Source organism: Accipiter gentilis, chromosome Z, assembly GCF_929443795.1.
Source record: "Accipiter gentilis chromosome Z, bAccGen1.1, whole genome shotgun sequence".
Taxonomy (NCBI): Eukaryota; Metazoa; Chordata; class Aves; order Accipitriformes; family Accipitridae; genus Astur; species Astur gentilis.
Genome location: NC_064919.1, coordinates 30,146,113 through 30,167,744, shown reverse-complemented (window position 1 = coordinate 30,167,744; position 21,632 = coordinate 30,146,113). Strand labels below are relative to the sequence as shown.

General features: G+C 39.9%; 1 protein-coding gene across 5 annotated transcripts in view; it reads left to right on the top strand.

The window, feature by feature from the left end:
- The first annotated feature begins 2,798 nt into the window (after positions 1–2,798).
- The window catches only part of FAM174A (family with sequence similarity 174 member A), a 48,135-nt gene continuing 29,301 nt past the window's right edge, over positions 2,799–21,632 (top strand). Inside the window, exons 1-4 of one of the 5 annotated variants that reach the window (XR_007505164.1) lie at positions 2,799–3,077; positions 12,125–12,259; positions 12,366–12,478; positions 17,639–18,123. Coding sequence is in view for 2 of the 5 variants with exons in the window: in XM_049796404.1 (XP_049652361.1) it covers positions 2,809–3,077; positions 12,125–12,259; positions 17,639–17,660 (426 nt within the window). In the remaining 3 variants the exon portion in view is untranslated. The other 4 variants (XR_007505166.1, XR_007505165.1, XM_049796404.1 and 1 more) reach the window with 4 other exon arrangements.

Here is a 21,632-nt window from a genome sequence, read left to right as displayed (position 1 = left end):
CCTCTGGGCTTTTTTTAATTGATTGCTCAAAAAGATTTCTGATTTATACAAGGGTAAGTATAGATATACTTGCACAATGATCTCCTCAGATAGCATAAATAATAGTGATAAGAACGTGATTTCGAGACTTGCAGAATTGGATAGTGCTATTCAGGGTTTAAGAGCTTAATATGGCTTATAGGGGCAGAGGACAGCTTGCACCTGGGTAGCCTCCTATCAGAGCAGGGAAGCACGGTCACTTCTGTTTTTCTCATTTCTCAAGATCACCTGGAAGTCGTTCCACAAGGTCTTCATAAAGGATGACATTGACAGACTGATAGGGTGAGGTAAAAAAGAAATAGGTGTCTTCTGTACTGTGCCCTTTTTCACTACAAGTATCAGGAAACATAAAATGACATTTTAGTTGAAGTAGCAAACTCAGAAAAAGAAAGAATATACAAGCTCCTAAGTGTCTTTCTCTGAATTACTATTTCATTTCCTGATGAAAAGGCCCCTTCACAGACATCCTTGACACTCACATAATCTTGCAAAGTAATTTCTCTGCTCTTTCAATACAAGGCCTGTTTTAAGGAACTTGGAAAAATTGGCCCATTTTCTATTTCTCAAGGGTAAAAGTCAAGTAAGCTCCATCAATTTTAATGGACAACTTAGCAGTCTCAAGGTCTTTCACTAGTACTCAAGTTCTTTCACCTTTTGGGTGTAAGATATGGAAGTTCTTCATTTATTTCATAAGTGAGAAAAGTTCTACAATTTACACATGGAATGTGGGAATATACCCCTATGTTTTGGGCTTGTGTGTTGGGGGGGGTTGCTAGCGGGGGAGGAGCTACAAGGATGACTCCTGTGAGAAGCTGCTAGAAGCTTCCCTGACTCCAAGTCGGACCCGCCTCTGGCCAAGGCCGAGTCCATCAGTGACAGTGGTAGTGCCTCTGGGAGAAGAGATTTAAGAAAGGGAAACTTGCAGTAGGAGAGGAGGTGGAATGCAAGAGAAACCCCTCTGGAAACAGCAAGGTCAGTGAGAAGGAGGGCAAGGAGGTACACTGGAGGAGGTGATGCCCCTGCAGCCCACAGTAAGACGGCAGGCTCTTCCCCCCCAGCCCACAGAGGGGAGCCAGGGAGCAGATCCCACCTGCAGCCCATGGAGGAGCCCACGCTGGAGCAGGTGGATGACTCCATGGGAAAGCTCGTGCTGGAGCAGCCTGTGCCTGAAGGACTGCAGCCCGCAGAAAGGACCCTGGAACGCTGGAGCAGCTCATGAAGAACTGCAGCCTGTGGGAAGGACTCACATTGGAGAAGTTTGTGAAGGACTGTCTCCCGTGGGAGGGACCCCTCGCTGGAGGAGGGGAAGAGTGAGGACTCCTCCCCCTGAGGAGGAAGAAGCAACAGAGACAATGTGTGATGAACTGACCACAACACCCTTCCCTGTCTCTCTGTGCTGCTGGGGGGTAAGGAGGCAGAGAAAATTGGGAGTGGAGTTGAGCCGGGAAGGAGCGAGAGGTGGGGGAAGGCGTTTTAAGATTTGGTTTTACTTCTCATTATCCTTGTTTTGATTTGATTAGTAACAAATTAAATTGACTTTGTTTCTTCCCCCAAGTTGCTCCTGTCATTTGCCCGAGACCATAAGTGGTGAGTGATCTCTCCCTGTCCTTGTCTTGACCCATGAACTTTTCTTTGTATTTTCTCCTCATTCCACTGTGGCTGGTGGGGAGCAGTGAACGAGCAGCTGCGTGGTGCTTTTGTTACTGGCTGGACTGAAACCCCAACAACCCCTAAGATGCCTCTTTCAAATGTGGCTGTATACCAGGATAATCACAGAATGTCTCCACTTGTTTTTCTCTTTCCTGTCTCTGGCTCCAAGCAATAAATTAGACAACAGGTAGGTACACTTAAAAAACTTAACTATGACTGTCAAATCAATTTCCACATGCAGGTTCAAAGTTATATCACATTTCTTTGAAAAGTTATCTTAAGAGCTCTCTCAAAGGAAACTTTTACACACAAACTTGAAGTTTGTTTACACCCGACCTGAATACTAAACAACTTCATGCATTTCAATGATTAAAACCCCCACCAATAAATCTACAAAGACTTTGATAACATTTTCCAACACCCCCCCCCCCCCCCCCCCCCCCCGCTTATCCTTCCTTAAGCATTTCGCATAAAGGCTTAATACAAGAAACGCCGAGCAGACCACTAATCTGGCACCTCATCACCGGATCCCCGACGTCTGTCTGTCACGACTGAGAAAATGAACGTCCCATGACAGTTACCTCCAAGCTTTGACAGCCGGGAGGCCGCCCAGCAGGCAGCTGCCAGAGCCGCCGGCGCCTGCGCCGCCCACGCGCCAGCTGTACCCACGCGCCTGCTGCGCCCACGCGCCGCCCCTGCCCCGCCGGCGCCCGCGGGGCCCGCCAGCCGCCCGGCCCGGCCCGGCCCGGCCACACGCGCAGCGGCTCAAGCGCTCCCGATGGGCGCTCAGCGGGGGCGGCCTGGGGGCGGCGGGAGGAGAGCGGGCCACCGGAGCAGACGGCAGCAGGCTGCAGTGCCGCGGCAGCGGGATCCCTGGCGGGCGGGGGGAACCCGCGGCCCTTCGCACCTCCCCGCGCTCCAGCTCCGGGCGCGCCCCGACCCCGGCTGCCGTGACGTCGCGCGGGGCGGGGCGGGGCTGGCTGCCCGCCCGCCGGCGCTGCCATGGCAGCGGCGGGCGCCGTCCGGCGAGTGCTTCCGCTTCCGGCGGCCAGGCCCTGCCGTGGTTAGGCCGCGCCGGGCGGAAGGAGGGGAGGGGAGGGCAGGGCAGGGCAGGGCGACATGTGGCGGCTGTTGTGGCCCCTGGTGGGGCTACTGCTGGCTGCCCGTTGCGGGGAGGCTGCCGTGGCGGCCCTTCTACCCCGGAGTGCCGCCACCGCCTCCCCGCGCCCCACGGAGGTGGCTGGCGGCGGCGCCACGCGAAGCGGCAGCCGCCTGGCCGAGGTGTCGGCGCCGCCCGAGCAGGGCCAGCCCATGACCCAGCGCGCCCTGTCCGTGCTGGTGCTGGCCAGCGCCGCCCTCATCGTCTACTTCGTGATCCGGACCGTGCGGTGAGGGCGTGGCCCGCGCCGGCGGGAGTGCTGCCGCGAGGAGCGAGCGAGCGGGCGGGCGGGCGGGCGGAGGTGCTGCTGCTGTCCCCGAGGGGCCAGCGAGGGGCAAGCGCCGGCCCCGCTTCTGCCAGCGCCGCGCCGGGCCCGCCCGGTTGTGCTGGCTGTCGAGGTCCGCTCGGCTCCTGGCTAGGGGCCGGCGAGCAGGACCTGCCTCCGCTGCCTGCGGAGGGCGCCGCCGGCTGAGGCGTCTGGGAGGCGGGTGGTGCCGCCGGCCCGCCGCGTCGGGGCGGAAAGGTGCTCGGTCGGGCTCCGCTCACAGCAGTGATGCCGCTCGTCGGCGCCCGGCCTTTCCCGGCGCCCTCCTGTTCTCTTCAAGTGGGCTTGTCACCACCGGCATCCGTCAGCCCACTGGAATTTAATTTTGTCCGCTCTGTGGGCTATTTTTGTCCCGTTTGCAAACTTCTGTCTTGCTGATCTACCGAATTTATCCATCTCCCCTCCTTTGTCAGTAAACATCTTTCTTTTGTGCTTTCTTTTCCAGCAAAATTTTTTTCAATTTTTTTTTTTTCAAAATAGAGAATGTTCTGCGCTTTCTTACGAAAGAGCCCTTGGAAACCTTGCGCTACCAGTCAGCTGCATTTATGACTCTCATGGAAACTATTCACTGCATAACACCACGTGCTTTTACAGTTCATTACAGCGTTTGTCACTGTGTTTTGTTGTCCTTGCAATTTTACTTGCATTCTCTCATGCTTAAACTGTGAACTCTTCTAAGCAAGGCCCAAATGTGTGATTATGCATAAAGCACATTCATTATGCAGCAGGTTCTCTATGTACTTTTCACTGTAGTTGGATATACTGGTGGTTAGTGCATCCAATACTCTCATCATTTATTCGAGGAAGGTAGTGGAAAGACGGTAGTCTGTGTGGGGCAATTACTAAGACGTGCAGTCCAAGTAAACTAGGATATCCTGATTGCTCCATAGCTCTTACAGATCACTCTTGAGCAGCCTTCAATCTTATTTTCATTAGAATGCATGTCTTGATGATATTATATCTTAAAGGAAGAGGCATAAGTTTTTAAAGGAAGAGCGTTTCTACGTGTTGGATTTCTCAGCCTGTTGGATTTGGAGTTCGGAGTAGTACTATGGAAACGCCAAATAAAGAAGGAAATTTTCATCTACTGCCATTATTTTCTGGATAAGTGGCAAGTATTTTATATTCTGGTTTTGGCAATAGGAAGGTTGGTGTTCTGCATCTGAAACTGGAGTGCTGTCTTCTAGGTGCTACTGTAAACAGGAAGGTTAAACCTCATGTTGTTATTCTGTAATTCTGCTGCATCTTTCTGTTGCCTCCTGCTTCTGAATTTGGGAATAGATGAAGCATATGCTTTTGAATTTGAACTTGTGGCTGAAATATTTTTGGCAATGGTTGTATAAGAAGTTTTAGCCACAAACCTCCCAGTTTCCTTTTGAAAGATTTTCTAAGGACAAAATCATATGAATTGTTATTAGACGTAAAAGCTTCAGGGCTTTTTACAAACTTACAGCAGGGTCACCCACTTAGTGGATGAAGGGAAGGTGGTGGATGTTGGTTTTCTGGATTTTCATAAGGCTTTTGATACTGTCCCTCACAGCATCCTTCTGCATGAGTTGTCCAACTGTGAGATGAACAGGTACATGGTGTGCTGGGTGATGAACTGGCTGAAGGGCAGAATTGAAAGGGTTGTAGTGAATGGGGCTACATCTGGAAGGCAGGCAACCACCAGCGGTGTTCCTCAGGACTCAGTTCTAGGGCCAGTTCTGTTCAATATTTTTATCAATGATCTGGAGGCAGGAGTTGAAAGCACCATTAGTAAGTTTGCTGATGATACTAAACTGGGAGGTGCAGGTGCCTCTCTTGAGGGTCAGGAGGCCTTGCAGAGGGATCAAGACAGATTGGAGCATTGGGCAATGATTAACAGGATGAAATTTAACAAGTCTGAAGGCTGGATTGTGCACCTGTGATGGAGTAACACTGGGCACAAGTATACGCTGGCAGACGAGTGGCTGGGGAGTAGCCCTGCAGAACGGGATCCGGGGGTGCTGGTTGATGGTAAGCTCAATACGAGTCAGCAGTGTGCCCTGGCAGCACCCTCTGCATCGTGGGGTGCATCAAACACAGCATAACCAGCCGGTCAAAAGAGGTGATTATGCTGCTTTATTTAGAGTTGGTGCAGCCCCACCTTGAATATGAATACTGTGTGCAGTTCTGGGCACCACAATTTAAAAACAATGTTAAGGTGCTTGAATGTGTCCAGAGGAGGGCGACCAAGCTGGTGGAAGAGCTGGAAGGCATGTCCTGTGAGGAACAGCTGAGGACTTCTGGTTTGTCTAGTTTGGAGAAAAGGAGGCTGAGGGGCGGCCTCATTGCTGTCTACAGCTTCCTGAGGAGGGGAAGAGGAGAGGGACATGCTGATCTCTTCTCCTGGGATCCAGTCACAGGATGCTTGGGAATGGCTCAAAGCTGCACCAGGGGAGGTTCAAACTTGACATTAGGAAGCATTTCTTTACCGAGAGGGTGGTCAAACCCTGGAACAGGCTTCCTAGAGAGGTGCTCAATGCCCCAAGCTTGTCAGTGTTTAAGAAGCATTTGGACAATGTCCTTAATAACATGCTTTAACTTTTGGTCAGCCCTGAATTGGTCAGGCAGGTGTTGGACTAGATGGTCATTGTAGGTCCCTTCCAAATGAAATACACTATTGTATTCTAGCTTAATATATACAGCCTCTTCAACTTCATTTGTTCAGAGGGAACATCTGTAATTTTAAAATAAAAAAATAGTGATTTTCAAGTTCTGGTAATGACTTTACCTGGACAATCTAGCTACTCTCTGTTGAGACACCTTTAGCCAAAGCTTTGCCTGATTCAGGAAGGTAGCAATCTCTTCTTTTATCAATTTTATACATTCTGATAAAGTATGACTTTTCTTATTTTCAGAGCCATGTGACTTTCTTTGAAGATGGTGCCCTGAAAATATATTTTCAAGAAAATCTTGTGCAAGCTGATACAACTTTGCTAATGTGGCTAACGTATTTTCTGTCCATATGGGAGATGAATTTTGTTGGGATGATTACGTAAACTATAGCAATCTCCTGTTGACCATCTGAAGTGATACTGCTGATGATGCAATTTCTTTGTTAGGAAAAAATCTTTATTTAATTTCTGGCTTTGTATGGGGACTTGTTGTTTGAACAACCTTATTGTACAGGTTGGGCTGCTTGCACCTCTCCTCCTGGTACACTAAGAAGCTTAGTTTGGGATGTATTGTTGGTAGTTGTGACAACTGAAATGGACAATCACAGAGTGGCTGAGGCTGCCAGGCAGCTCTGGAGATTGTCTAGTCCAATTCCCTGCTCATGGCAGGGTCACCTACAGCAGGTAGCTCAGCTCTTGTCCAGTTAGGTTTTGAATATCTCTTAATGATGTAGATTCTACAATCTCTCTGGGCAGCATGTTCCTGTGTTTTACCACTCTCACAGTAAGGAAGTTTTTTTTTTTCTCTTGATGTTGTTATTGCTTTTTTGTTTTCTTCGATCACATTGGTGAAAAAAGTTTTTATTGTAGTGAAGCCTTAGTATTTTCTAGAGTCCCTTCAACTAAAGGTCTTTCTTGCACAGACTTGTTTTGCTGCAGTAGCTAATTCTGCCAATTACAGTAGAAGTTTTTGGCTTTTATGGGTTTTTATTCTGGTATATATCTAACTCCTTTTATAACAGAAGATTTGCAAAGAATAAAGTATGTAGCACCAAGTTCATACGGCAGATCCATCAGAGCTAACAATAAGAAAATTAAGACACAGTGATGCCTTATTCAGTCTACCAGTGTAATTTTACTGCCTTTTTTACTTCTTAGTTCTGATGCTTACATAAAATACCTTGTGTGCCCTTCACGATGCATAGAAAGGCTAAAGTTACAATGCATACATCCTTTTGGTTTTTCTCCCTATTACTCTGTCTGGAGACTTTTCATTTTTTAACTTAAAGCCTGTTACAGATAAGGGTCTTATTCCATGCTTTTGTAAGAAGTGCATGCCCTTAAATCTTCAGTCTTTCTGAGGTGATGAGAAAACAGGTGTAGCAGTTGAGGTGAAATAGCTTTTCTTCTTTTTAGAGAAAAGTGTGCTACATAATTTGCCATGCTAAGTCATCCAAAATATGTTTCAGTATGAATTGTGTATTATGATTTTAATATAAAACAAATTTCTAGAAAGTTATTTGTAAGCCTTTTGGAGGATGTTTACTGAATGTCTTCCATGGGTATGAAATCTGTAGCTCATGTATGCCTTTTGCAGAAGAAAGGCTCAGTTAACTTCAAGTAATAGCTTTATGAGAATACTTTTTGTAACGGACATAGCTCATAGTTCAGGAAAAATGAATTTAGTTTAAAAAAAAAAAGCATTAAGGGAGAATGTGAATTAAGTATACCGTGTTTTGTAGCACAAGGTGTGAGAAAATTTTAGGATGGAACTTTCCCAACCCTGGGTCAAGAGTGGGACAGATAAAACTTAGTTCTGTCACACAGACTGTTACTGAACTATTCCATGATGTTTTTGCTGAGCTGTGAGTGTTTCCCATAACTTATTCACCTATTTGAAAGTAGTCTGCCTTTGCAACTATTGAGCAAGAAAATCTGAGTTTTGTTTTTGAGAAGGCATGTACTGTCCTGTAAGTAAGATTTGTCTGCAGGTTGAGGTGATAGGAGAGCTGCAATTTCCTTGGCACATACTTCTCAGAGTCCTCTAAAATATTGTGAAGCTGAAGAGTGATGAGTTGAGGAAGTTGGCTTATTGTAGAGTTTACTAACAGTAACAAGGTTCTAGTAGAAACACTTTACCTAAAAAGACAGGGTGATTAGCAATTACCACTTTATTGAATTTATCTTGTTTAAAGTGTTTGTGGTTTGCTGCAAGTGTATTACCTTACACCTGGACAAATTAGGATAGTGTAATATAGCTTGTTAGTTCTCCTCTTATATAGGTGGAAGTGACTACAGGAAAATGTCATTTTGTGCTAAGATTTCTTCTTAGCATTTAGAGACATTTATTTGTTAAGCTTGCAGTTTGCAATGACTATACCATATATGATGTGTTTAATCATGATAGAAATTCTATATACGTATTGTGAGTCCTGGCCAATCTTTTATTAAACTAAGTAATTATGTTAGGCCAGTGTTGCTGTATTTGTCAGTCTTAGTTTAAGAAAATGTACTGCTGATTATGCTCCTAGAGTGGGACTTCACTCCTGGCACTAATACAGCATGGATTTATCCCAGCCTCTTAAATTTAAGTTTCTTGAATTTGCATGGAGTGGAATCATCTAACAGTAGAATGAGGAAGTCTTGAACTTTTTGGAAAGCATTTGCAGACTTGATGAATAGCACTAGCTTCTTTGTGTGATTATTAGCATTGAAAAGCCATCTGGTTTGAGGGAAAAAAAAAAATCTAATTTCTTTTTGTTTCGCTAGGTTCTGCCAATGGAGTGTGGTGTTTTTCACTCTGGTACAGTCTAAGGACCGAGTAGGTTGTTTCAGGCTGCATTTAAATCTCCTTTGTTCAGGACTTCCCTAAAAGGTGGTGAACATTATTTAGAGGCTGTTTAAGTTAGATCAGCTTATAAGCAGTCATTATCCTGCAAATCCTACAACACTATGTTCTACACAGAAAATACATGGAAAGATCCTTGGAAAAAATATCTTTACACAATTATTATGCTAAATTAATGTTCTGGATGGAGTTAAGGACAAGTATTGCTGTGTCCCTTTTACTTGGTATCAGATTCAGGTACGAATTGTTTTATTGCTTGAAAGAAGTTTGCCTCTTCTAACTGAAGTAGCATTTGACAATGAAAATACTGCAGTTTCTCAAGATATACCCTATCAATGTGTTGATGTAATCAGTGAGTTGTCAAGACTATGTAAAAATGAAAATTCTTGTAAAGGTACCTTTGCCTGTTGCTTTTTGCTTTTGAATGATTCTTCTGCCACTGTTTGGTGCAGACATGTTCAGAAGAGGTTTGTATATGATAACACCAGATGAGCATTCAAAAAAACTTAGGACTATGTAATAGAAAATACGTTTTTGTACAAGGAAGTTCTGGGATCTAAGCTAACGTTTAAACTGCCTGAGATGACTGAGATTTTGAAATTTTTGTCAGCAGTCAGTTCTAGAATTGTATCCCCCGAGTCCCCCAAAAAGTAGGTTACATATTATGTAGTAACAGGTTTTTACCTTACTCTGTGGGTTTTTTTAACCCTTCCCACCATTGCACTGGATGTTCTTGAAACTTGACCTGTTGTTTTGCTTCAGTTCTCATTTTATTAACATACATTCTGCTTTTTTTTTTTTACACCAACGTTTCTTAGTTTCTCTTATTTAGCTCTTCTCTTAGTTTAACAGTCGTCTTATCTATGCTGTCTCTGACATTAGTTAGGTAATACCTGTTCATATTTGCTTGTGGATTCTTCTACTGCTGTTAGCTGTATTTGAGGAAGGATTGGGACAGTATATAGAAGTTTAACATTAACTTTTTATGTACTTTTAAATCCATTTTCTTAACTTTATCTTATTAGACCCCAAGGTATCCGTAGTAACTACAAAGATAAAAATTATCACTCTTAAGTTCATGAGAGGCATAGAAAGGAGTACTGACTTCAAGGAAATTGGGATTTTGTCCTAGGTTTTCTTCCTAACGGTCACAGAATAAAAGGTTTTAAGTTAGTTTTTGTTAACACTCATGACACTGCTCTAGTGTCATAGTTATGAACATACATGCATGTTGCATAAGCATTTCCAGTATTCTTTTAGCTTTAGTCTTTTAACTAATCTGTATACAGAGAAAGTTTTTGTCACAAATAATTCTTTTATCCCTTCTTCAACAGCATTTGTTCGAATTCAGAAATTTGTGCCAGCCTTGTGATACGATTTTTTTTGCATTATCTGCAATCTGAACATTTGCTGTTACTGTCTTAGGTTATTCTCGACTCACACTCACAGCTCACTTTCCTTTTTACCCAATTAAGCAAAGAAATTAAAAGTCTATAGTGAGATTGACAGAAATATTGGCTATACAAATAGCATGAACTGCCTCTCCTTCATTTCCTATTTGATTTGTGTTTGGAATTCTTTCTAGTCTGCTAGAATATCTGGGAGTGCTTGTCCTAGAGCCAATTGCTCAGCTTCTACTGTAGTCAAATCAAAACAAAAGAAGTGGTATGTGTGAAACAACCATATTGTTCATCATGCTTTCCTCTTAAAGCTTTAAAATTTTCTTATACTTGGTGCTTTGAAGTATACAACTTCTTTCTATGTTGAGGGCTAAAGGCCAGATGAAAAGAAGGAAGATAATGGAAGGAACTTTGTCTTGAACCAATAGGTGAAATTTGCTTCTTTGTTATTAGCCTTAGCTTTCAACTATAAAGTTAGGTTCTTTAAGTTGTGCTAAAGCACTTAAGTGCCTGGCACAACAGTTGCTGCTGTTTCAAATCATAATTTAGGGCAGAGGAAATGATCATGCTCATTATTTCTTTTTATAATATCGAAGTTGGAGCACTTTGAAGAAAGGTATGTATTTTATACCCTTCCCATCCTAACAAAGTTACATTGGCTTCTCAGCTCCAAAAGGAGGTCTGTTTCACTGGACTAAGACTGGATGCCGGTGTGTGTTCTTTCAAAGCTGCCCTGGTGTGAAACAGTGAATGCTTTTCGAAGAAGCATATTAAAAAAAAATTATTTAAGCACACCAGAGTTCAGGACAAACTGAACCTTAGAGTCGCAATGTCATATTTGACATCTCTTACAAGGTGGTTAAAGTGGTGCCTCACAGTTGATTATGCACAGTATTGTAATAGTATAATATATTATACATAGTATGATAGTACATACTATAGTAGCATGTGTTATACATAAATAATCTTTTTTTATTATTAGCACTGAAATATCCAGTATTGAACTTCCTGAATGTTGTAGGCACCTTTACTAGATGCACCTAGCTTGGATTTGTAAATTCTCAAGTTTCTAAAAGGAAGGTCTACTGCCACCTTTGAGTTTAGCACCGAATGCCTGGAAAGCATATTCTTTTAATTTTAAGTGCAATAGCTTTCATGTAGCTGCTGTTTGCTAGTATACAGTAGCTGAAAGTGACTCTGTCAGCATTTTGTAACGATGGCTTTGCATAGTTTTTGCTGAATGGCTAGTGGTCGAAGTTCCCGATCCTAAAAGACTAGAGCAAGGTATATTCGATGCATATAGGAATACTTCTGCAAAGCCAAATGGAACAGTTTAGTGTGCGTGGGGCTCACATGGGACCCAGGCCCATGCAGAGAAGCCACGGAAAGTAGGAAAAGTTGATGCAAACAGTCTGTTCATCTACGATAAGCACTGTGTTTAATCCTGAAATGTGAATTACTTCTGCTTCCTTCCATGTTTTGTGAAGCATACAAAACATTGACTCTACAAGTTCTTTCTTATTCCAAAGTGTAATTATAAATATTTTTTACTTGATAGCTATAAAAGACTTCACAAATGATAATAAAAAGTTTCAATGTCACCCATGACTGGTGTTACATCTTTGCTATACTTTTGAGTTTCTTTTTGATTTGATCTGCTGTTCTATAGAGATGCATAAAACACATAGAGAATATGTGGCAAGACAATTTTTTTTCTCATTGTAGGATCTGCTAGAAGTATGCTTTTGCATGTATTTTTACCTGGCTCTTCCATTTAGCTGCCAAGTGTCTTTATAGGCTTTTTGTATTCACTACAGTAATTCTGTACAAAACTACAGATGACATTCTTATTGGCCTTAATCATTTCATTTAAACTTTGACACTTAGAATTGTCTGACCTCTGAATTTCATAGAGCTAAGTCTGCAGACTTTACATACACTACTTTTTTTAAATTTATGATAAGTATCAATATAGCTGTATTTTAAGGGATAGTTTTCATGTGTTGTTGGAATAGAAAACAAAGAAGAATTTATAGAACTTAAATGTTTTAAAATACATTTCAGGCTCAGAAGGCGACACAGAAAAACTCGAAGATATGGAGTTTTGGATACAAACATAGAAAACATGGAGCTGACCCCATTAGATCACGATGATGATGATGATGATACAACACTATTTGATGTCAATCATCCTCGAAGGTTTGTATATAGAAGCCAAATGTACTTCTAGCAATAAAAGTGAAGGAGTATGGATGATAAGCATCTTCACTGAGAAGGCTCACTACTGTGTTTCATATGCATGTAGTTGGAGAAGGGATGTCAAGATCACTTGAATTTTAAATGGGCAAGAATTTAGTGGGCAAGAAGATAAGCACCATTTGTCTTCAGCATGTGAGTTCCAGAGAAATGGAGAGGAAGGTAGGATAATTTTGTTACAAATACAGTGTCATTATTGAAGCTTATGTTAAAGTTGACAACTATCTCTTACCTCTATTTATTTTTTTATTTTGGAGGTTCCTCAATTTTTCTTGTTTATTCTGTCCTATGAGTTTGTCTTCCAGCAGCTTCATTCTGCTTTTTCATTGCTAAAGTAGTCAGCAGTTAGCTGATGATGATCGTGCACCAAGTTTTAGATTTGGTACTGCTGCATAGAAAGGTTCATATTCTTAAGTCACTCTCTGAAACTATACATAAGTACAGGAAAATTTTCTTGTATTTCCTTATTGTCCTTACACTTAAACTTTATGATCAATTGAAACTTAAACTTATGCAATTCAAACTTTAAAAAAAGTTTTCTTACTGATTAATGCCATCACATTGCACATGCAAAGACATAGTAAAAAATTTGATAGAATTGTCATAGTGAGGACTGCTGTCAAGTATAAGAAAAGATAAAATGATTAATTCTGCCAGTCACAGCTAGTAATTGATTCAACACTGTTTAATGTGAAACTGAATTAAGTCTCAAGCAAAACAATTCAACAAATGCAATACATGATGTCTCAAATACATGATGAATTAAAGTATTGGAGTAGTAAGTCAGATGTTCTGGTGTTTATCAGGAAACAACTTTGGATGCAGTTCTGGAACTTGAAGTGAAAGGTTCGGTCTTTTTTAACTTTGTCTCCTTAGGGGGAATCTTTCAGATTAAATGTTTTTCATAAGTCAAAGTCACTCTTTCCTTTTTCTCCCCCATACATTAGAAGAAACTGGTTGGAATATCTCCACTTACCGCTCCCCTGTTTTAGAGAGTCATGTGGCACTTACAGTTACCCCATGTTACTAGTCTTGTTCCAGTATAAATTATGCCTATTATGTAATGGGTAATTGTCACATTATATCCTGGAATTCCTTGTTGTCTGTCTTTGATCTTTTAACTTGTAACTCAGCATACTTATTAGACTGAGGTATTTGATAACCTGTTAACATGATACTCATAAATGTTTGTTTACAGGAGTATCAAGTAACATTTTTACTAGGAATGAACATGATAATATGGCTAGTCATCATTAACAAACAGTAGTATACAATTAACGACAGTATTGTATTCAAGTGATAGAGGTTACTTCATACTTTTATATGCTTATTTGGAGATTAAGCATGGTTGTATTTGTTAAATTTCAAGGAGTTAATTATGTCTCAGAAGCCATATTTTATCTGAAGGGACTATATTCTTATGTTAAATAGGTATACGCACTGTGTCTTCTAGCACAAAGGAGGCTGTGTTAGTAAGTGGTACTTAAATATGTGTCTTACGCATGTAGATAGGTGTTTTGATTTTTTCAACTGCTTATAATAACTTCCAATTTACCTATTTTGGAAATTTTGGGGAGATTATATTAAGCTTTCCAGACACTGAAATGGCAGCATGCATTTTGCTAACCCTACTTTTTTACCTTAGTAGGTTGCTGTCTGAATTTAATTCATTCTGGAGATAAATCTAAAATTTGTATCTTGAAGCTTACTGTACATTAAGATAAACAACATTGTGTTTTTGAAGTCTGAAGCTACAAAACAGCCCCAAAGCATCAAAGTAATTGTTTCTGTGTCTTTAACCTTCTTTGCGTACCTTAAATAGAAGCAATGAAAACCCTAGAGGATAAATAATATTAGAGGTTTTCAGAGGGCACATTTCTGATTTTTTTTTTTTCCCCCCTGTACATTTCTAAACACTTCAGTTTGAGGGAGAAAAAAGTTTCATTCAAATATTTTACTGTAGAAGTAGCTAATATGCACAGTATTTTTAAATAGTTACAAATCCATTCTGCAATCATAGTCTTGCAGCGGCTTATGGAGTAACCAAAGTATGTAAAGCAGATAGATACTGTTCTTACAAGGTTTACATCAGTTACTTCATTCTTGGGTATTTCATTCTTGTCCCTGACAGGATGTATAAGGGCAAAAGAAAAGTGAAAACGGTAAGAAAAGGAAGTATGTTTTAGACTGAGGTCCTTATTTTTATTTTACTTTCCCCTTTTTGCCACACAAACATTCTTGGGTGATGCAGGGGTGTATATATGCTTGTTGACTGCCTATCAATCTAAGAGACAAAGCTGAGAACTTGTAAAATCTAAATACGGCTGTACCAAGGATCCTATATATTTCTATCATGGTTATTCAATTGGGTAGAGCATACTCTGTTCATTCCACTTTACAATTTATCTCAGAAACTCATACTCAATGAAGTGGTTGCCTTACGGATAGCCCTACCTCTGGTCCCAGTATGGATTTTGTCAAATTATGTCCTAAATTAATGGTTTTTCCACTACACTTTTATGGTTCTGTGGTTGAAATTAATTTGGTTTATGATGAAGATATTAACTTGCATTAAAGCAAACTCTTTATAACTATAGCCAGCAGCCTTTGAACCGCACTTGTCCTTAACTGTGATAACTACAAAAAAATTCACATTATTAGTGTTGTAGTTGCAAACAAAAGAACAAAACCAAAACACACACCAAAAAAAACCCTGTCCTAATTTCCAAATACTTAGTGCCTCTTTAAGTTGAAGTACTGCAGCAAATCATCATTTAGCTTAGCTATACCAGGCAATTTGGCAGTATTTGAAAGTAAATTACTGATCCAGACCATTTTAAAAATAGTTCTTTGGGTGACATGTGATACAAACAGTTTGAATACAGTAGCAGTGTTTCATGTAGCTGATGGCTTAGCTATTTTAAGATAAATCAAGTATTTATTTTAATAGATACAGTTCCTCACACAGTGTGGTATCTTGTTGATGAAAGAACTTCTGCTAGATAAGTAGTATTTGATTTTAAAAGCAGCAGCTACAGCTGAAAAAGTAATACCTGATGTTTTGATCTAGAGTCCAAAGAGCCCAGAAAAAGTGGAGAGAAGTGGCATGTAATGTTTGAACTCATCATAGTCTGGAGTAAATAGATTGATGTAACCTGTGGTGTAGGCATACCTTTATTTCTGCCCTATGGGGCTGGAAAATGACCTAAAATTTGACGTTTGCTCACACAAGAGATGATAATGTCAACCTTTTGGTCAAATTGCAAGAAAAGTAATTGTATTGGAGTAATTGAGTGACCTAACCAAACTTAATTTCAACACATTTCTGTTAACTTGCTGAGGAAAACTGACAAAACGGATGAGAAGTAATAACTTCAGAAGAGAATAACCATACATAATAAAGGAAGGAGATGTTACTTTCTGAGCTATCTTGAAACAGCAGTAAGTTCTTAAATTAACAAAGTCATTATCTTGATATTGGGAGCTTGTGAAAACAAGGACTTCAGTTATGTTTAGTCAATAATATGAACATACTCAGTTTATGTATGTTGAAAGCTTGCTGTGTTCTGCTTTATGGGGAGAAGCTGTCAAAATTTTAAAAGTTACTTTTTGTCTTAACAGTGTTTGTATGTAGGAGGAAAACAGTGCTGAATGATGTGAATGCACTCCACAAATCTCTTTAGAACAGCTTGATAAAATACTGTCCGAACTTTGCAAAGCAACGGCATTGCTGGGAGAGAAGTTTGAAAACTAGTGTAGAGTAATTTAAAAAAAAAATAAAAAATCCTTAATTGGGAATGTACTTTTTTTCATGTAATTTCTTTCCCTGTGTTTCAACTAAGTCTTCTGCATCTCCTTTGAAGCTTTTTAATCAGTCTTCATGTCACTGCTTAACTGAGAATGACCAAAGGGAGTAAAAAATGCATAAGTAATCGGACTCGCTGAGGACAGCTTGATGATAATGGTACTCAGATATTCTCAGGAGATGTCATTACACTTTGTCCTGACATTTGCAGAATTCAGAGGTATGCTTGGTTGGGTTTTTTTAAGGTGGTATAAATAGCAGTCAGGCTTGGAGCAACTAATTAGGAAACAAGGAAGAGGGACCTTTAATGGTTTTGTGGTTTAGTCCTTTGTTAAGTAAATCACAGTTGCAGTTTTGCTTAACTACAGTCAACAGTGAGCTTATTCAGTTCATCAGTTTCTTACACTCATAACTTACAATGGAAGGCACTAAAAAACTAAATGCAGTTACAGGAAATTCTAATCTATGTGTTCTGGTGGGTTCATATACATTTGTTATGGACAACAAATTATATAAGTATTGTTTTATCTAGAAAATAGTTGTCTTTTTTCCTTCTTTCTTTGTGATCTGTTAATAGGCTGAAGTAGTATCCACTCTTTCATTTTTTTTCACTAAAACAGTTGAGCTTTTCTTTTTTTTAAGGTGATACTCTACAGTACAGTATGCATATGTTAGAAATCCTTATAGGCTTGTTTGGGGTTAGCTGGTAAGTCTATTTGACTCTTTCTAAGGCTAGGCAGAGAAACTGTCATCTTTCCTTAAACCAGCACGGCAGTGTTAATATACTGGTGTCCTGAAATGGTTATTACTTCAAGTGTTACTATTTTCTTTCAGAACTATATCAAAAGAAGTCCATAGTGCCTTCTGTAACATAGATACAATTTAAGTGTACTCCACTGTCGTCATCACCCATGTCACTAATCTCTGTGCCTCTTCAGTTTTGGGCAGCTTACCTGAATGGGATGTTTTAGCCATTTTGTTCAATAGCATACTATTAAATGTCAAAATTTGAAATTCTAACCTTTAGTTTCTCACGTGCAACTTTACCTACATGTCAACTGAAGTATAGTATCCTAATATCATGTCCTTGTTTTTCAAAGGTATATCACACTAATAGTTTACAATCCTCATTAAATCACTTTACACACAAACTACTTGCTGTACTGCAAGGCACAAGGAAAAGCACTTTACTTTTGATAGCATTCCAGTTATGGAATGCTACCAAGAGCTACCAAAGTTTGAATAGAAACTCAGGAGCCTTGGAAGTTCAAAAATATATCCAACATGGTAAAACCCCAGGGTTTTTTGTAAGTCTCTCTGTTTGGGAGGTTTAAATGGATGGAGTTTTATGGCACTTTTCTTCACAGTAATACTACAAGTTTTTACAGGCAAATTTAATAATAAAATGTTACATCTCTGTGGGGTTTTTAGTAATGTTTAATCTTCAAAAAATGTAGGCTAAAGTTCCCCTTGAAACAGGGTATTTCAGATTAATGCATCTGTTTCTTCTGTTGTAGAGAAGTACGTGCCTTTCAGTGAAAGAACTTAATCTTAGAACCAGAGAAGGAGGCTGCTTCATGGGAGGAATAAGAAGCAAGAGGTTATGCAAGTTGGGAGGACTAATTTAATTTGTGTATATTATGGCATCCTTAATTTGTTGCAATGAATACTGTACCATTTTGTTGTACCTTTTTGTATACAGAGGATTCTAAATGTAAAGCCTACAGAAAGAGAGTGCATTAAAATGAAAACCTGTTTGGAAGGGAGATTACTTTTAAAACAGGGTATTTTTTGCTTGTTACAAATCTTGTATGCCATAAGTGTGGTATACAGTTTTTCTACAGTAATCTGGAATGTTAACATTTTTTTTTGCTGATATTAAATTGTAAGTAAGCATATCCTCTGTGGACTCCTCAGAATTGTTAGAACATGATTTTAGTTGAGGAGATGCTTTATTCCTTACAAATAAAAAGCCAAACTACTGTCTTTTGTGTGGAGACTTTTTTTTAAACTGAATTTAAAAGTTTTGTATAAACTTTGGTGAACAAATAAAAACTGTTCACAGTGTTCCTAGCATTTAGTGTCATACTTCAACACTAGATTTTAAGGATGTTATGATAATCTTGTAAAACACAGTACTGCAACATCTTTTTGCTGTTAAGACTCCTAATTACAACTATTGAGTCAATTTTTTTGTGAGGTCCACCTTCAACTTGTGTGAACAGTTGGTGCTTACTGACTTCAGGGTGCTGCTGGTGTAGTCCATGTGGTGTCAATGTTCAGACCTGTGGTGAAGCACAGATAAGCCTTTGGGTAGCCTTGTTTAATTTTGTGCTCTTTAAACAATCTAGGTCAAGTACTAAATTTGCTGTAACTTTAAAAAGAGAAAGTGACATCAGAAGTAGCTGTTAACTGTGAAATGTGCACTAATATTCACGTGAATGTAGTTGGCTTCCAGGAATTACATTTATTTTTTAGTTAGTGCCATAAAAATTGAAAGAACAAGCTTTAAGACCTGGAAGACCTTATTTTTTTTAAAATGTGTTGAAGTTTACACAGGAATCTTGATAATGCAGACAAAACGTTCAAATTCCAGTTCATTAAAATTACTGTGTAAATGTATTGCTAATTCTGTATGTATCTAGGTATAAACTTGCTATAGCAGTATTGGTGGGGCTGGCTATGTTTCTTGAAAGTTCCTGTCTTATGGGCTATGGGGAAAGAGGGATTATTTTTCCTGATCCTTCGGTCCCCTCTCGCTGTTTGAACAAAACTGGAATACTTATTTGTCTTTGAGGTTATTTCTACAGTGATGGGGTATGGAGGGTGTCTGTGGTAGACTTTTTTAACTCTGTACCAGCCAGTTTGCTGTATTAAAACCTACTTACTTTAGTAACAACTCAGATGAGGTCTGAAGTAATGGATGCCAACTCAGCCTCCCAAGGTCATTTTCATCTACAGTTGCCCATGTGCCACACACAGCTAGGAAATATATCATATTTAAATAGATGCAAGTCTTTATTTTGCTTCCTCTCTTCTTGTACCCAACTTTTTCTTCCCATACTTAAAGATAAAATTGAAATGAAAACACAGCACTGATTTTTCAGAGGGGCTTAGTTGGGGAATTTAGAGACATAGTGAAGAATAGCAAAAGGCAAATTCATGTTGCTTCCATATATAAAGGGGACCATCAGTGTTAAAACTAAATGTAATTGCAGTCTTTCTTTAGACTTTAATTTTTCGAGCGGTGCCACATGTTAGCTGTAGAAGTAGAGACTGTTTTCCTGACATCCTAGAACTAGTCATTTTAATTCTGTAGAATCTTTGTAGGCTTTGAGCTGGTGCTTGCTAAGCATAGATAGTTGAACTGTGTAAGTATGGTAGAAACACTGGAAATGCAAACACTCAGTTTGTAAGCTCTTGCATCTCCTGCAAGTAAATCTTTAGATTTTCCTGAAGGAAAAACAAAATAGAACAGGTTATTTACATTTCTAAGCAAATTTTCGGGGGCAAGGGGGGAACCAACAAATTTTCCAAACAATTATGTGGGCTTCCTGGATTAATGCCTCAAAAATTATGTGGATCTATTTTGTAAGATAAACATCTGTAAGGCAGTCATACAACTAGTTATAAGTTGTGACAGTTTTGTTTTCTGGTATGCCAGATACTACATGGTCCATGGTGTAAACTTCTTCAGCCTCATTCAGACCATATCTAATTTCAATAGCTGAATTGGCTCTCATTGCTTTTGCAGACACAAAATTAGTCAAAAATAACCAGTGTTGTATGTGTGTTGGTCTTAACAGTTGGAAATCTGCTCTGAATTATGTGCAGCCCCCGTTGATATGTGCAACATCATCAGTAGTATTTCCAGCTGTGGCTGATAAGCTGTTCTTATGGTAGCCTAACATTTTTTCAAAAATTCTGGGAAGAGTATGCCACCCCAGAGGCCAGTAACTGACCTGTGTGTAAATGGGACTAAAGTTTATATCAAGTGTACTTACCACTTTACAACTTGATGTAAAACACAAGGTTAAAAAGATGGAGACAATTAATTATGAAATGTATAACTGAGTAGCCATGCATGGAAAGTTTTATTCCTGTTTGAGTGAAGATGTTAATAGGCCAGTAAAGAATGGGAGCTGATGTGTTGAAATAAAGCTCCTTAGGGATATGAGATAGCCCAAGTTTAATGGGAAATAAGCTGGGGGAGAGGCTAGATTTCTTCAATAACTTGAATTTCTGGAGACAGAAATGGAATGTGGAGAAAAACCTTGGAATATTCGAAGAAAAAAGGTAGTTAAAAGGTACTTTTACAAATTTACAGTATTAAAGCTGTCATGGTATATCTATTATTGTTTGTTAGGGCTTTGTGACTTTTTTCTTCATTAGTGCAATTCAAGACATAGCATGTACAAGAATGTGTAGTTCCTGATCAAGTTTGAAGGTGTTAGTTCAGTGTCTTTACAGGATAATGGAGTATACACCCTCAGATACTATGAATGAGTATGGGAATGAGAATTTCATGAGTCAGAAGAGGCAGAAAGCATTTTTATTTTTGTTGTTGACCAGGAAGAGCCAGGAAAGGACTCCAATATATCAGCCAACTGAAAGACCTCTAAAGAACCAGCATGAGTGGATTGCTTCATAGTTTTAGAATAGACTGCTGTTTGCTACAAACTTTTTGTGTCATGATACTACTGATGATGTTGTTCCAAGTTGTTAACTGCTAAACCCCTGCAGAATTGACCCAGATCTCTCCGGAGTGCTGTCCTCTGAGATTTGTGTGTGATTTTTCTGTGTCCTCAGCTGCTCATCTATTCCAAGTGGCTTGCACTGTTTAGCTTACATCTTGAAGCATTCTTATTTTAAGACACAGTAAAATGAGAAGATTTCTTGAAGATATCAGGATGGATGGAGAAGTTCAAATGAGGTTCTTAAATCATGAAATCTTTTGCATGTGATTTCCTGCTTTCTTTCATCAGAAGAGTATAAGCCAAAGGGCTTATGCTTTTGGCACAAACCTTTTGGATGCTTATGACAGTATGCTTTGTACAATATGCAATATATGTAAGGTTTTTATAAATTATCTGGATGCAGGAATTGAATGTACATTAAATAGATTTGCCAATGACACTAAACTAGGAAGAGCTGTGCACTCCCTCAAGGGTAGGGAGGCCTTACAGAGAAATCTGGATAGACTGCAGAGCTGAGCAATCACCAGCCTTATGAAATTTAACAAAAGCAAGTGCCAGATTCTCCACCTGGAATGGGGTAATCCTGACTATATGTACAAATTGGGGAGGGGAGGCTGAAGATCAGCGCTGCAGAAAGAGATCTGGGAATTTGTTTTGATAGCAAGTTGAATGTGAGACAACAGTGTGCCCTGGCAGCCAAAAGGGCCAACTGTGTCCCAGAGTGCATCAAGCACAGCATAACTAGCTGGTTGAGGGAAGTGTCCCACTCCACACTGCCCTGGTGTGGCCCCACCTGGAGTAAGTACCATGTGCG